At 35.3% G+C, this 14,970-nt stretch overlaps 1 protein-coding gene across 1 annotated transcript in view; it reads left to right on the plus strand.

Annotated features, from left to right (window-relative positions):
• Positions 1–14,970, plus strand: part of CACNA2D1 (calcium voltage-gated channel auxiliary subunit alpha2delta 1) — a 372,848-nt gene that overhangs the window by 324,622 nt on the left and 33,256 nt on the right. The window contains exons 16-21 of the mRNA XM_030446297.1: positions 622–690; positions 1,654–1,728; positions 3,096–3,170; positions 6,395–6,451; positions 10,517–10,588; positions 11,365–11,436. Of these exons, the coding sequence (XP_030302157.1) occupies positions 622–690; positions 1,654–1,728; positions 3,096–3,170; positions 6,395–6,451; positions 10,517–10,588; positions 11,365–11,436 (420 nt within the window). The remainder of the gene's footprint in view (positions 1–621; positions 691–1,653; positions 1,729–3,095; positions 3,171–6,394; positions 6,452–10,516; positions 10,589–11,364; positions 11,437–14,970) is intronic.

The raw sequence follows: 14,970 nt of genomic DNA on the forward strand, positions 1-14,970 counted from the left end.
TTTAAATATATCGGTTTCTGAATCCTTTTTCAAGTCTGAGTTGCTATTTCATAAAGGAAAAGCTAATTTCATATATCATCCCAAATAAGGATGAATTCCTTGTCTCAGAACCAAGAGATACTATATGATTTTTCAGAACTGACGTTGGACGTTATTTCAAGTCATTGAAAATAGTGATGATATGAATGGCAGTAGTATAACGTGATGGATTGGTTTTGTTAATTTTGCTTGCATGTATTTTCTGCCTCCCTATTTACTATATTAAAGTTTGCTTTAGTTTTCTCCTTCTCTCTTTTTTCTTTCACTTTTATTCCCCCTACAATCTAGCTATAAACGTTTTCATAACATTTATTTTTTACTAATCTACTATATCCTATTTTTTTTCACACAATCTATTATTAAAAAGCAATTTTTATTCACTGTAGCAAATGGAGAGGAAACAATGTATTTTCAGCTTTCTATAAAGTAGTGTTATTTTTTCCCATTTTTTACCAGCTAAATGTCATGACTCCAGCACTTGGCTTCAGTAATAACTGGGTAGTTCTAACATGCTGTAGTTCAATATTTGTGATTTCACTAAAAATTCTTTTTTCTCATTTTTGCATGTGATTTTTTTCCTAGGAGCTGGGCCTCGTGATTACAGGAACTTTGCCTGTCTTCAATCTAACAAAGGAACAAAATGGGAAAATAGTAAGATGTTACTTAAAAAAAAATATAAAAATCCATTATTAGAGTTACATTTAAATCAAACTCCTTGAAAATACACATTTCCATAAAGCTTTCTACAATTTATTTCTCTTGTACACCAGAAGCCAAGGGGTCATCCCTAGTGGCCTGATGATAACCTCCTGGGAATAAGAAAATGCAGATCACCCCTTCTCTAGTTCTAAGTTTCAGGATATGACGTTGGTTGATGTATCTCTGTGACATGTTGGCAGTGGGAATGCCTTGAGTGCTCAATAGATGGAAACTAGATTATTACTACAGTATTTTGTCCTTTCCAAGAAAGAAAACCCAGAGAAGTTTATGAAAATTCTGTGAAGTTGTGACATTTCAGGGTAATTAGCAATGCTGTAGAGATTTTGCATCAATTGATTACAACAATAATAAAAAATAGCACTATATACTTAGATTAAAATCTAAACACTAAATGATAAAATTGCCCATCCCTGTTGCAGTCTGATAAGGGATCAGTTTATTTTCTGTTCACAACATCAAGATGATGCTCTTTAAAAATCAGATGTAGAAGATGCTTTATAGTGTGTGGCAAAATACATTTGGTGTGACACTCATGTTTGTTTAGGTCAAAATATATAGAAGTTTAGGCAAGATGCTTTTTGGTTTAGTTTCCCAGATAATAAAAGGAGTCGGAATGAATACAAATTTTATTGCTACCATTTATTTAATGCATCATTTTTGCTTTTGCTTGTTTTGTTCTTAAATTTATTGTCTATTCATGCAGGAAAGCATCCATATTCGTCTTCATAAGTAGTTTTTTGTATTCTGTACTAAATTCTGAATTTATTTAATGTTACTTTGAGTCTTTTGGATATTATGTAGAATGTTTAGAAAAAACATAAGTAAATAGGTGCCTTTTTAAGTAGTACCTGTCAAACATGACAAAAATATTCTAACATTTTGGAATTTTACTAGAATCAGCTGATTCTTGGAGTAATGGGGGTTGATGTCTCTTTAGAGGACATAAAAAAACTGACACCTCGATTTACGGTAAGTTTTTTGCATTGGTGGTTTCTCTTTATGTTTGATTTATTTATGATTACTTTGCATGCTCTAAGTCATGTAGCAATGTCTGGATGTGGTCAAAGTATCAGCAGGCTTCTTTTCATATATTCTTTTGCATTGTAGATTTTCTGACAGTTTTCTCCCCAGCCATATATGTGCTTCTGTGTGAGTTGGCCATCGGGATTCATCTGTAAAAGCCAGCTTTTACATTGGGGTATATATTTGAAGTAGTTGTTTTCCTGTAGCTTAAGGCACTGCTCTTTATTTGAACATTTGATTCTTAACACTGTGTAAAGTACACAATTATTTCAACTAATAATAATATTTAGTATTCATGTGGGTCGGTTCTTTATAGAAAAAGTTATTAAATATAAATTTCTGTCTGTACCTTACTCAGTATGATTGATTTATATATTTAGACATCTAGCTGGGGAGTTTCAAAGAAAATAACTAGTACTGTGGAAACAACATCTGAAGCAAAGGGACATCATGAATTTGACCAAAGGCAAATGCTAAGTCCAGCATCTAGAATGGAATAATCCCATGCCACAATACAGGCTTGGAAGAGAATGCCTCAAAAGGGAGGAAAGGGCCTGGGGTAATGGTGGTGGACCAGCTGAACATAAGTGAGCAAGCAGTGTGTCCTTAAAGTAAAGAAGGCCAGCTTTTCAGTGAACACCTGCATCAGGAGAACTGTGTGAATGTTTGACTACTTCAGTACAAGAAATACACTAAGGCACTACAGCAAGTCCAGCGCAGAGCAGCTAAACTGGCCAAGGCACTGGAGAATATGCTGTGTGGGGAGAAGCTGAGAAAAATGGGTTTGTGAAGATGAAACCCAGTTGGTTACCTAATAGGAGTTATAGAGAAGTCAGACCTTGACATTTCTTGAAGATTTATAACAAGAAAAAGAGGCAATTAACATAATTGTGGCAGCATAAATTCCAGCTAGAAATCAAGGAAATAAGATAATTGTGAGGGTGGTTAAACACTTGAGCAGGTTGCCTAGAAAGATTCTGGAATTGCTTATGGAATCTTGGAGGTATTCAAAGACCCTTTGAAACTTAGTCCAACATTGAAGTTGGATCTTATTTTAAAGTTAACTCTGCTTTCAGTGAAGGGTTGTACCAGGTCACCTCCGGTGGTCCCATCAGCCTAAATTAAATCTCCAAGTTCATGATTGTAAAAGAATAAATACTATTAAATTTTCCTCTCCATATTAATATCTCACATATTTCATTATGCCTTAGCCAATGCATTTTCTTTAATGTGGCCATTGCTTGAAAGCCATTATTTAATCTTTCTTTACTACTTAAAACCCTGTAATGCTAAACTTAATTTCTTTCTTTTAGCTTTGTCCAAACGGATACTATTTTGCAATTGATCCTAATGGGTATGTGCTACTTCATCCAAACCTCCAGCCAAAGGTATGAAAAACCTTCTAATTTATTTCTCTATAATGAGGGTGTGTTGTCAGAAATAACAAAGAAATCTAAGATCTACTGGAAGTACCAGAGAATAAAATTAAAGATTTCTCAGTTTTGGGGGTGTCAGCAAAATCCATGGTATGGCTCCATTCAAATATGCTTTAGTCAGCACAAAGACCAGTTTTGCCTTGTATTCCTTTGGTATCAATAAAATAGAAATATGTATATTTTACACCAACATATTTGTATGTGAAACAAGCAGTTTAGCAGAACAATATTATCAAAAGAACAAGTGGTAGCTATAATATTGTGAAGAACTTCTAGTGTGTTACAAGATACTCTTTGGTTTGCTAGTGCACGTATTTATTTCATTATACTTTCTCATTTCAGATGTTCAGACTTGCAAATCCACAGTAATCAGGGTCAAACAAAATGTATTTTCTTATATTTTTGGATTGATTTATTTGCTTGGGTTTTTTTGTAGTTTGCCAGAGCTGCAACCTGAGCTAGAGTTGGTGTAAACCTAGATGACCACTGTCTTCCAGAATGCGAAAGTTTTTAGTAGTTCAACTTGAGAAAGGTCTTTCATCTTTAAAGATGAAATCTTTAGTCAAGTCTGATTAGGATGCAGCTTTCCTCAAACTTCAGGAAAATTTAAACACAATATTTCAGCCTGGCTTTATATCCGTTAACAGTAGTCCTGACCCTGTGCAGCCTCCTACATTCTTTGATAGGATACTTCAATATGAATGGATGATTTTTTTTTCTTCTGAATCAGAATTTTAATCTTTGTTTCAGTGAAGGGCTTGCCCATGTCCGACAATGTTCTGTTTAGTGGAATATTTGAAAATATATGTATTTTATTTACACTTTAAACATATTTTCAGCATTTTTTTTCTCAAGACATCATAGTGCACAAAATGCAGCATTCTAGAAAAGACAAAGGTAAAACTCAATTAACTAAAAAGAAAACCAAAAAACAGTCACTCCAGATTGAGAAATTTCTCATTGAAATAGTCTGGACAATGTACAGCCAAGATGAATGCAAGCTGTCAATGCACAGGCAAAAAAGGCACCCTACTCCTTAATTATTTTTTAGCACTTAGTACCCTGCAGGGAAATTCTTAAGTAATAGAAGCTTGTGTGTGCTACCTTTAGGCATGGAAATCCTGGGGGTTTGTATATTAGATGCATTTCCATCACTTTATTCCTCCCAGCCATGTTCCTGTGGCAAAACAGCAGCAAGTCTTGGCTGTGCCACTGTCATCTTTTGTTTCTTCAGCAGAAAGTCGTGTCATAGCTAAAAGTGGGATAGCAGACAACCGTTTCAGTACCTCACCATCTTTAGTACCAAAGGCAAAGAAAGAAATGAAGAATTTGTCCACATGATTTAGAGATTCACTTATTTCTTAAACGGGGGGGAAGTCAGCATTGCAAATGTTTGAATCAATTTCATGGTGAAGTAATGAATATGTTTGAAATCTTTTGCTGTGTATACTTTTTACTGTGTATCAAAAGAAGGAAAACAATCTGAAGATGAAGAAAAAGGATTACTTGATCTAACTATTGACAAACCATTTTGTTTTTTAATTTTTCCCTTTTGATTTATTTTGAAAGGATTCTTTTAAAAAGAAAAGGGAGGGGGAGGAAATCAAGGTTTTTATACTGTTTTCACAATTCAGGTAGACTTTAATTTCTCAATATATGCACTTAATTTTTCATGTGCTAGATTGTGAAAGTTTTGATTTTATGATTTTTCTGGGTGAATTATTCTGAGACAAATATACACACCATTACTGACCAGGTCTTTTTTTCATTAGGGTTTATTAGAAACTCAGAAGATGATCAGTGGTCTATTTACCTTTTCCTTTAATGCAAATTAAATGATGTGTTTGTTTACAGAAGGAATTTAAAATGAAGACATTGTAGTATTCTCCTTTAACGTAGTGTTGTGAGGAACTGATGATTATGGATTCTGTTTGTCTCAGATGTGCTAGTATGTGTGACTAATTGTCATGGGTTTTCTATGTAGTTTTCTACTTTAGAATATATGGAAGTCCAGAAATGCTTTCACATAATGCTCAGATATTTGATACAGAAAAAATATATATATTTTAAAAGGTATTTTGTAAGTGATATGTCTTATGTTGTAGAAGAACGTGTAAATGCAATCTTAAGCTTATGCATTATTGTTGTTGTTATTGACAGTTACACAGACTAGACTTTTTCATTCCCAGTTTGTTTGGGGTGGTGCATGCTATTCAGACTGATACAAGAACTACGATTTAAAACTAAGGTACACTACAAAGACAGATATATATAGAATTCATGGACTTTCTATAACACGTCATATTAATTTTAGTTGAACCTCCTGGTAGCTGTTAACTTATTAACAAATGACATCTTAAACCTCTTTGCCAGCAATTTTTCAACAGATGTAAATTAAAACATAACTACATCTTTGCCTTTGAAGAGGTGAGGGTGTGTTACACTTCCAATGGATCCTTCTTCTGAATGTCTTCTGCTTTCCTCCTAAAAATCTGTTATCTCAAATGAAAACTGGTTCAACACAATATTTTAAGATCTTATATATCATAATGAATTCCAAAAAAATGCCACTAGAAATTCAGAACATTTTCAGAACAACTAAGAAAATTTAACAAAAGGAGCATTCAAATTTGGATTAAAATAATGAAGAAATTTACCATCATGTTCTTATTTGCACTCAAACAATAGGCATAACACAAGAAACCTTTGTAAAACTTCTGGTTTAATATTGTTTTAAACTGTCTAAAATACAATTTTTCAAGTGCGTGCAGTACCATGGTCCAGTATTACATCTACAATTTATGGTTTTGAAAAAAAAATTAAAAGGAGATGGTTTTAAGAGCAGATGCAATGGTAAACATAAAATGAAACTCTTTTCATTTTATATTTTAATTCTGAAAGAGTAGGTGAGATGGAGAGCTGTCTGTAAACTTAATTGACATTATTTAACATAAATCTGATTTATATTATCCTAAACAATACCTGTGTGTGATTTTGACAGAGCTCAGAACTCCTAGTGGGAATGAGGACTAATCTCTGCTTCCAGAACAGATGGATAGAATACTCTTCCAGTACACTCTGGATAGTATAGGTCTTCAGGGAAGACTTCCATTCTATAAGTTGGCTGTTTACTAATAGTGTTAAAAATATAAATTACTGCTTTTTTGTTACTTCAGCAAATTGGTGTGGGCATACCAAAAGTTAATTTGAGAAAAAGGAGACCTAATGTACAGGTAACTTTGGATGGAGGTGATTAGTGCATTAGAATGCATAGACCTGGAAAAGCAATTAGAAAGCTTCTGCCCTGCTTACTAGGAAAAATCTAACTAGAGAACTGTTTACTCTGACAAACAGCTTCCAAAGCATGAAGCTTGCATCCTTCCTTGTTTAAATAATAGAAAACATGTCACTGGCTGTAGTGAAGGGCGTTCCATGAAATTATGGTGCTTTACTAATAGGTGCTAATTAGAGCCGTACTGTAAAAACTATTCTTCAGATTTTGAAATGAATTTGAAGACTGGGACTTAAAAAAAAGAGACTACTTGTGCTGGCTTTGCTTGCATAAACCCAAAGACATCATTCTTACAGTATTATTGCCAAGTTTTATTGTACAGCGTATGTTGTATAACATCACAGAATTCAAACGAACTGTTCAGGTTTTTTTCTGAAGATGTCAAAGTAGGGCATATATTTTATCTGCTTTTTACATCAGGTTTCTCAGTATATCAAACCCAGCTCCAGAGGATTAACTGCCATTAAGACATGAAGGAGAAGGAAATCAGTACTATTGATGTATTGCAATCTCTGAGCAGAAAACACTTAATGAAAACTTAAAAATAATAACAGGAACAGATTAACAATGTAACTAGCAAAAGAAAAAAAAATAAAAATAAGTACATTCCACCTATGTACTTCTGCAATGTTAATTTCTTACACATATGGGAATATATAATGCAAAGCTTGTGGCTTGCATAACACCAGTAAAACATGGTAAAAAATCCTGAGCTAATTCAATCACGAATTTCACAGAGCCGTGGGTGTCTGTGATTCTACCACATCTAGAAGACCACCTCTGGACTAGATTTTTGTTTATTTACTCATGAAGACAGCACTAGAATATAAAAAAGTCTCAATTTTCTAAGCACCCCTTGCTTCTCAGCATGCTCTGGTACAATTTGGCTGTTGCTGGGTTTGCCTGGCCATGCTGGTTGCCTGGGGAAGTGCAGCTCTGGGCTCCCATCCCATCTGTAACTCCAGATGCTACTGAGTCTCCTTCGGGCCCAGGATTCTGTTGCCTTCGTACTGCCATTTATTTTAAAGATGAAGAGCCTGATTCTCCATTAGTAGAGCAGGTATAAGTAGGAACTAGGCTCCTACAACTTAAACCAAAGAGGACTTCTATAGAATTTGTGAGAATAATGGCCTCCCAAAACAAAACAAAACAAAACAAAACACCAAAAAAAGACATTTTAATGAGCTTTTTTTGTTTTTTGTTTTTTTTTAATGTTGCTGCACCAGTTCTTTCTTTCTTTGATTCCTTCTTGACTTGTCATTGAAGTAATAGATATTTGCCTTTGTTTGTCATGCTGCAAATGGATTGCAGTCCCTTTATTTGCATGCTTTATTGCTAGTGATTTAATTTTGTTTTGTTTTATTAAGTTGTGCTGGTGAATGTGGTTGTATTGTGCTTATTCTAGTCATGCCGTGTACATGACTGGAAAAAGAGAAGAACAAACTGAGCAGTAAGTTTGTTTCTTCATGGCTTTCAATAAATCCCACTAAATGGCAACCTTGGAAGAAAAAAATGTGGAGCCCAAATACTGCTAAAAACACATTCTTGGTGGAAAAATTAATAACAAAAAAAAGATGTAGCAGGGGAAATAGTCTTCCTTTTACAGAGTGGGGCTAGAAATTTACTATCCTAATTTCAAATGGATTTCTTTGTGCCTCAGGCACACCCCATTAGGTATCTACACATGCTTAGTTTGTTCATCTACTAAAAGTCATTAATAAATAGGTTATAAACAATGTGTTGTGATGTTTTAAAGAGACAAAGAGCAAACAGTTAATGTGTACTTGAATTTTGATTGACTATTCAAGTTACTTGTCTTTGGGACTCCATAACTATGACTAGCCCAGGTTATCATTTGAAATTAATATTGACTTTGATTTGATGTGACAGCTTTTGTTTTTCTTTTTTTTCATAATTTATTTTCTTCTTTGTTCCTCTGTGTGTTGGAATGGAATGTGAACTTCATAACTACCTCCTCTGCCATGCCAATGCCTTCATGCATGCTGTTTGGGTTTGACCATGCTATTCATTATCCATTGCATGTAAGAAAATGTATTTTTTAATTTATTTTTACATTTCAGCCTTTTTCTGTGTGATGGGGGGAAAAAGACACTTTTAAAAATTACAATAATTAAAGTGTTTTGAATTAGTTGAGAGAATATATTAATGCTTTTATATGAAAGTTATTAGCTTTATCTATGATTTATAAGTAGGAATATAAAAAATAATTGTAGTTATTAGAAGATATGTAAAAGAAATATCTGGAATCTTTCTCTGAAATCTTTCCAGTACGTATTCTCTTTCTAAGAATAGATTTATTGGGTTTTCTCTTAGCAGACAGTAAATTGTATTTGCTAAGAAAAGGAATGATTCCATATACTCAGAAACATGTACATTTGTTCATCAAGAATGTGAAGGAATAATCTTTAGTCTTCTATTCATTATTACAAGCTTGAAAATGGGAACTAAAGTTAAACTTTTAATGCTCCAGACTATTCAATGAAGGCATCTTTTACCAGCTATTCAGATCTTTACTTGCTTCTAACACAGACTGGAAACTCATACATAACTTGTGGTGAAAAATACTTATATTCTTTGATGGAATAGTCGTGTGTTCATCTGTCATGCACCTTTGCAAAGGATGTTAGGCTAGAAGGAACATTATCATAATTCTGAAAGAAAAGACTTTAGTCTATCCTGCAAATAAGTTAATATAGCTGAATCACTACAATCCTCTAAGAACGTAATTATCAGAATTCATACTAGCCTTGAAATAATAACTAATGGCAATTTCTGTGTTGCTAATCCTATGAAAAACATTGCTTAGTTACTCATAAAACTAGGCCTTGAGATCCTGAATGAACTGTGCTATTACACAAAGTAAATTATTATCAATCAAAATAAATTACTAAAATTGGACTTTTTTAATCTTCTATTATAAAATATCATATTTAAGTGGTTGAATAATATATCCCCATACTCTTTTTTCTAGAAATATTTTGTTAGATAGGTGTGTTAAATCATTGGATAACTACTGAGTGATGAGGATTGAGGATTTTTACAGGATGTGTCATATACAGTCAATGGGACTTAACTTTAACCATTATTACTCAAAAAACCCTCAAACAAAACATCAACCAAAAAACCCCATGGGGTTTCTAACAGGTCATATGGAAGATGGTTCTGTCCAAGTGAATGAAGACTACAACTGATAAGGAAGTAGAGGCTGGAGGGTGGCCTGAGCTAGGTCAGCAGAGCTACAGGGGTCTTCCCACATTCCTTTGGGACCCAGGGTTACTACAGATGCAAATAACCAAACTTCTCTATGTCTCATAGTTGAGGATCCAGTTCACATACATTCCTTAGTTCTTGAAGCTGCTGGGTTGCAATATTGTGCTACAAGTGTCCATTTCTTAAACTGAGATAGCAGTACTGATGTCAAAAAGAACTGCAAAGTACACAGGGAAGTTCTGTAATGTTGAATATTAAAGTGATATTTGTTTTCTGATAATAAAGAAATCCTTTATTATAATTGCTGCTCCCTTGAATCCTGAGCTACATTCCATTCCCACCTGATAACAGCAAGTGTGTAGTGTGCTTTTGGCAAAGCTCTAAATATAACAATCATCCTATTTTACCAGTCAGCTGGAACTTTCCCAAATTTCCCCCTCCTTTCTCAGAGCCAGGAGAGCTAAAGATATCTGATGCTTCCTCTCAATCATTTTACGTCACCATTACTGTCTGTGACACACCCCATACATGACAGACTGTGGATGGACACTAGCTATTAGTGTTAATTTCATTTTCACTTCTGCATTTAACCTCTTTCCAAAGAAATAAAATAAATGAGAAGGGGTCATTAGTAATTCTTCACGCTATAAGATTAAAATAGATGGGTAAGTAATCCCAGTTAAATAGATTATTTAGAAATGAAGGGATTAGAATGATTTATAACATTACAATACTCTGTCTTTATTGTTTAATCATTCAATGTCTTCTGCTTCAGAATCCTAAATCCCAGGAGCCTGTTACGCTCGATTTTCTAGATGCTGAATTGGAAAATGATATTAAAGTTGAGGTGAGATTACATGATTTCTTAGTACATGTTGCTGATTGCATTTCACTGTATAATAACTGGAAAGCAGTAAATGCTCTAGATTTTGAATGGGAATATATTTCACTATAACTTCCAGTGTTAAACTTGTAAAGGCAATGACTTTATAGATAGATGAATTAATGATTAAACAAATTGAAAACATTATATTCATCTTGTTTGCTTAAAGACATCATGATAGCCATATAAATAACTTTTCTTAAGTCAAAATTCCTGGATGAGGCTTGTCAACTTATCAGAACAGAACACTGTTTATTAGGACATAATTTAAAATATTTAACAGAAATACTTTATATTTATTTCCCTATATCCTGTTTTTTTCAGTTAATAATCAGAAATCATGAATTAAAAGAAAAATAGTTATATTTACGAAATCAAATGAAGGGATTTTATAGCATTTGGTATTTCTTGACATATTTTTTCGCTTGTTTTGAAACTGTTCTTTCATGATGACACTATTGGTATCTGTTGAATTCCACCTTAAGCCTCTTTGAAGCTCCTGTTTCAGAGAGGAATTACTCTCAAACTTGTATAAATTTCTTTTTCCCCCAGATGTGCTGGGAAGCATGAGAAATGCTAGACAAAAATCCCTCTCATTCCCTCTCATTCTCATGGAATTCATACTCTCTCCAGTGCCCAACATCCCAACATCAAAAGTTTTATGGGATACTCTTTCTAAAGTGTACCAGATTTCTTGCAACACCTACATTTTTGTTTTGTTTTGTTTTTCCTTGCTACAGATTCGGAAAAAGATGATAGATGGAGAAAGTGGAGAAAAAACATTTGAAACACTGGTCAAGTCCCAAGATGAGGTAAGATAGGAACAGAGACAATTACATTTATAGGAACAAACAAAACTAGAAAAATACTGTGAAATGGTGAAAAGATGTTCATTTTGTAATGTCAGTTTGTATCATTTTTCCCTCCAGATTTGCTAGTTGTACTGGCTTATAGGAAAAGAAATTATGTATTTATGAAAAGAATTGTTTTGTTTCATAGTTGCTTTGGTACATCATTAATCAGGCAGTTGTTGATGAGGTCTCATGCTTTGTTCACCAGGAAATGGACCCAGCCTACTTCTGTGTATGAATCCCAAAGCCAAGTACTTAATTTGCTTGTGGAGATGTGCAAGGATGGGTTTGGTAGTTTATGTTGTGGTTGAGTTGGAAGAAAGTAGCACAAAAAAATAACATTTATGTGCGTTAAGTGAAGACTACTCGGGACAAACAAATTCATTTTACACTTACATTACACTTCTGAATAGCTTGTTGAGTTCTTTATTTTCTTGTCCAAAATTCTCATTCCTGATAAAGATTGCTACTGTTTCCTAGCAATAGGAAATACTCAAATTTGGTATAAATCCATATATCTATACTCCACTTTTTGGAAAGCTTAATGTGAAGAAATGGTGAGTGGTGAGCCAAAAAAACAGTTCGGGCTAGAGTATGCCCCAGTTACAGTTCTGAAAAAGCATTTTGAAACAGTTTTGCTCTGAATGTAAGCCAGCTAATTTAATGACTTAGGAGTCACATTTTATTTTTGCTAGATGAGGCTGAAAATGGAACTTAATTTTCTAAAACATTTTGACTGGTCATCCATATTGTGATTTCACAATATGAAGGTCCTCATCATTTGGTTCTGCAATTAATCTATGGAAACATCGAGTAGTTTGATTTGGAAGAGACCTTGAAAGATCATCTAGTCCTACCCCGCTGTGATGATCAGGGACATCTTTAGCTAGATTAGGTTGCTCAGGACCCTATTGAACCTGACCTTGAATGTTTCCCAGAATTGGGCATCTGCCACCTCTCTGGGCAGCCTGTGCCAGTGTTTCACCACCTGCATCATAAACAATTTCTTCCTTAAGAAGTCTTCCTGTCTAGGAAGTCACCAGTCTGTCTCCTCTTGGTCTGAAGGGAGACTGGGTCATTCCTGATTCATTGTAGGAGAGTCCAAGTCCTGCTGGCATCAGTACTGGGGATAAGATGCTCCTGAAGAGAGGGACTCACTGGGACATAGAATAATAAAATCATTTAGGTTGGAAAAGACCTTTAAGATCATTAAGTTCAACTGCCAATCTAATACCACCATGCCAACTAAACCATATCTTCAATTGCCATGTCCACAGGTTTTTTGAACACCTTCAGGGATGTTGACTCCACTTTCCTTGTCAGCCTGTTCCAGTGCCTGACCACTCTCTCAGTAAAGAAATTTTTCACAGTGTACAATCAGAACCTCTCCTGGCACAAATTGAAGCCATTTCCTCTATCCCATCACCAGTTACATGGGAGAAGAGACCAGCCTCCACCCCACTTAGCCTCCTTTCGGGAAGATGTGTTGTTTTGGTTAGGGAGGGCCTTTCCAAGCTTATGTATGAAAAGTGCTTTGTGTAGGTGGTTAGAAGGTCAAAAAACCCAAAAAGCAAAACAGTACACCATTGGGCTATCAATACACTGCCTTCATGGTAAAGTTGTTGAAGAGATCTCAGGCTATGCATGCATTTCTCAATCTGTGTGGTAAACCAGATCTGAAACAGTTGGCCCTGCAAGTGTTTGCCCAAAGAGGGAGGGAGGGGAAACATTTACTCTTGTAAGTGCTGGAGCCAGCTACAGCATCAGGGTGCGGAAATGTGATGTCCCCGAGTGCATGAGAATGTGTCAGTTATGCATGGCCCAGACCACAATCTGTATTTGACTATCCCAAGCCTTTTGATCCCAGATGCTTCAGTTGCCCAATGAAATTAATTTGCCTCACCTTCCCTTTCATCATGGCCCAAGATTTCATCTTCTACTGGGAACAGCCAGAGATGGCTGGTAATGGTGACTGCTTCAAGCCATTGCACCCTCCCAGCTCCAGGCTGCTAGAGCCAGAATAAAGCTGCTTCAAACCACGGGCCATGCATGAGCCATGCATCACTTACGACTTGATAGCTTCATATATTTTCTTATAAAAAGGGCTGATGTGGTCAGTTACTCTGAACTGACAGTTGCAGTCTTGAGGCTTAAAATTGATGTTCGTTTTGTTTTGCTTTTTGGTTTAAGTTTGCATTGATTTCCTTTTGTATTGCAGCTGGCCCCAGCAGTGTCTTGGGAAATGACCTCATGCTGCAGCATAGAGACTGGACTTGTAGCAAGCTTGGGTGGGGTGAGCTGGAGTCTCCCAAGGCCTCAGGGGCTTTCCAGCTAACAGAGAAGATGCCATAGGAACAAAAGCATTGCCACATTCGGGCAGACGGGGTGGGCAGTAGTGAAAACTTAAGGGTCACAAAAACTGCAATAACTTGTGTAGGTACTTTGGCAATGACCAGCTGGGGATGGAATTCTTTCAGACCACCCAGTAATGAAGCAGGCAAAGGTAAATAGGAACAGATGCACGAAGACTTGTGATCCACATTATCTTTGAAAGGGAGATTTCATCCCATTTGCTTTCAGGCATGTTGACAGTACTGGTAGCAACAGGATTTAATATGAGCCCGGTTCTCTTCCTTCCGTCCCCCCTTGGGCACTGCTTTGCTCTTGCCAATGTAGATGCTATGCAACTCATAGCACTGTGCCTGATTTGAAGGGGCTGCCACTGCTGAGCTCAACTGCTGGCTTATAGTCTTGAGCTGAAGTAGTAGCATAGGCATATTATTAAAAATAAATAGGCCTGGATAGGAATCTCTTCAGCCATCTTTTCACTGAAATATAAAAATATATCAGGGCATTAGGCACTGATAGACGCATCTTTCTTTTTTCTTTGTTTTTATTTTATGTTGTCTGCTTTATTTTTTCTGAAATTACTATTAAATTATTTACACTTCTATGTTGTGCTGAAAAGCAACAGCTAGACAATGAGATGGTTTGAAGTCATAAATGTCAAAAAAGACACCTCATTTTTGTAACCATGTTCATTTTCACATTTCTGTTTTACCACAGGGAAAGAAGAAACATAGACATACCTGGGGTACTTTTCACCAATGTTTGTCATTTTGCAGTTCAACAGATTTCATTGCTGGCATAGTTACAAATGGGTGATAAAAATAGTACCATGTTGTGGTTGGCTTAAACTTGTGGTTTTCAAAGTGGAAAATTGAGTAAAGAGATGCCAGCCAGATACATTGATCATTAAATCTTCAGAGATCTGTGAGACTGTGCCTATCATGACATTTTTCATACTGAAATAAAATGAACGGACAAACTCGTCCTGATTTAAAAATAATAATTTACTTCCATGGCAAATTTTTCACAAATTCCGAAGCCTCTTAATGAGATTAGAAACATATATAAGTTCACTGTATTGTTCCTGTACATTCAGGTCTACCTGTCTGTGCCTAGAGTTATGACTAAAATTTAAATGTATTTAGC

Source organism: Calypte anna, chromosome 1 (assembly GCF_003957555.1).
Source record: "Calypte anna isolate BGI_N300 chromosome 1, bCalAnn1_v1.p, whole genome shotgun sequence".
NCBI lineage: Eukaryota > Metazoa > Chordata > Aves > Apodiformes > Trochilidae > Calypte > Calypte anna.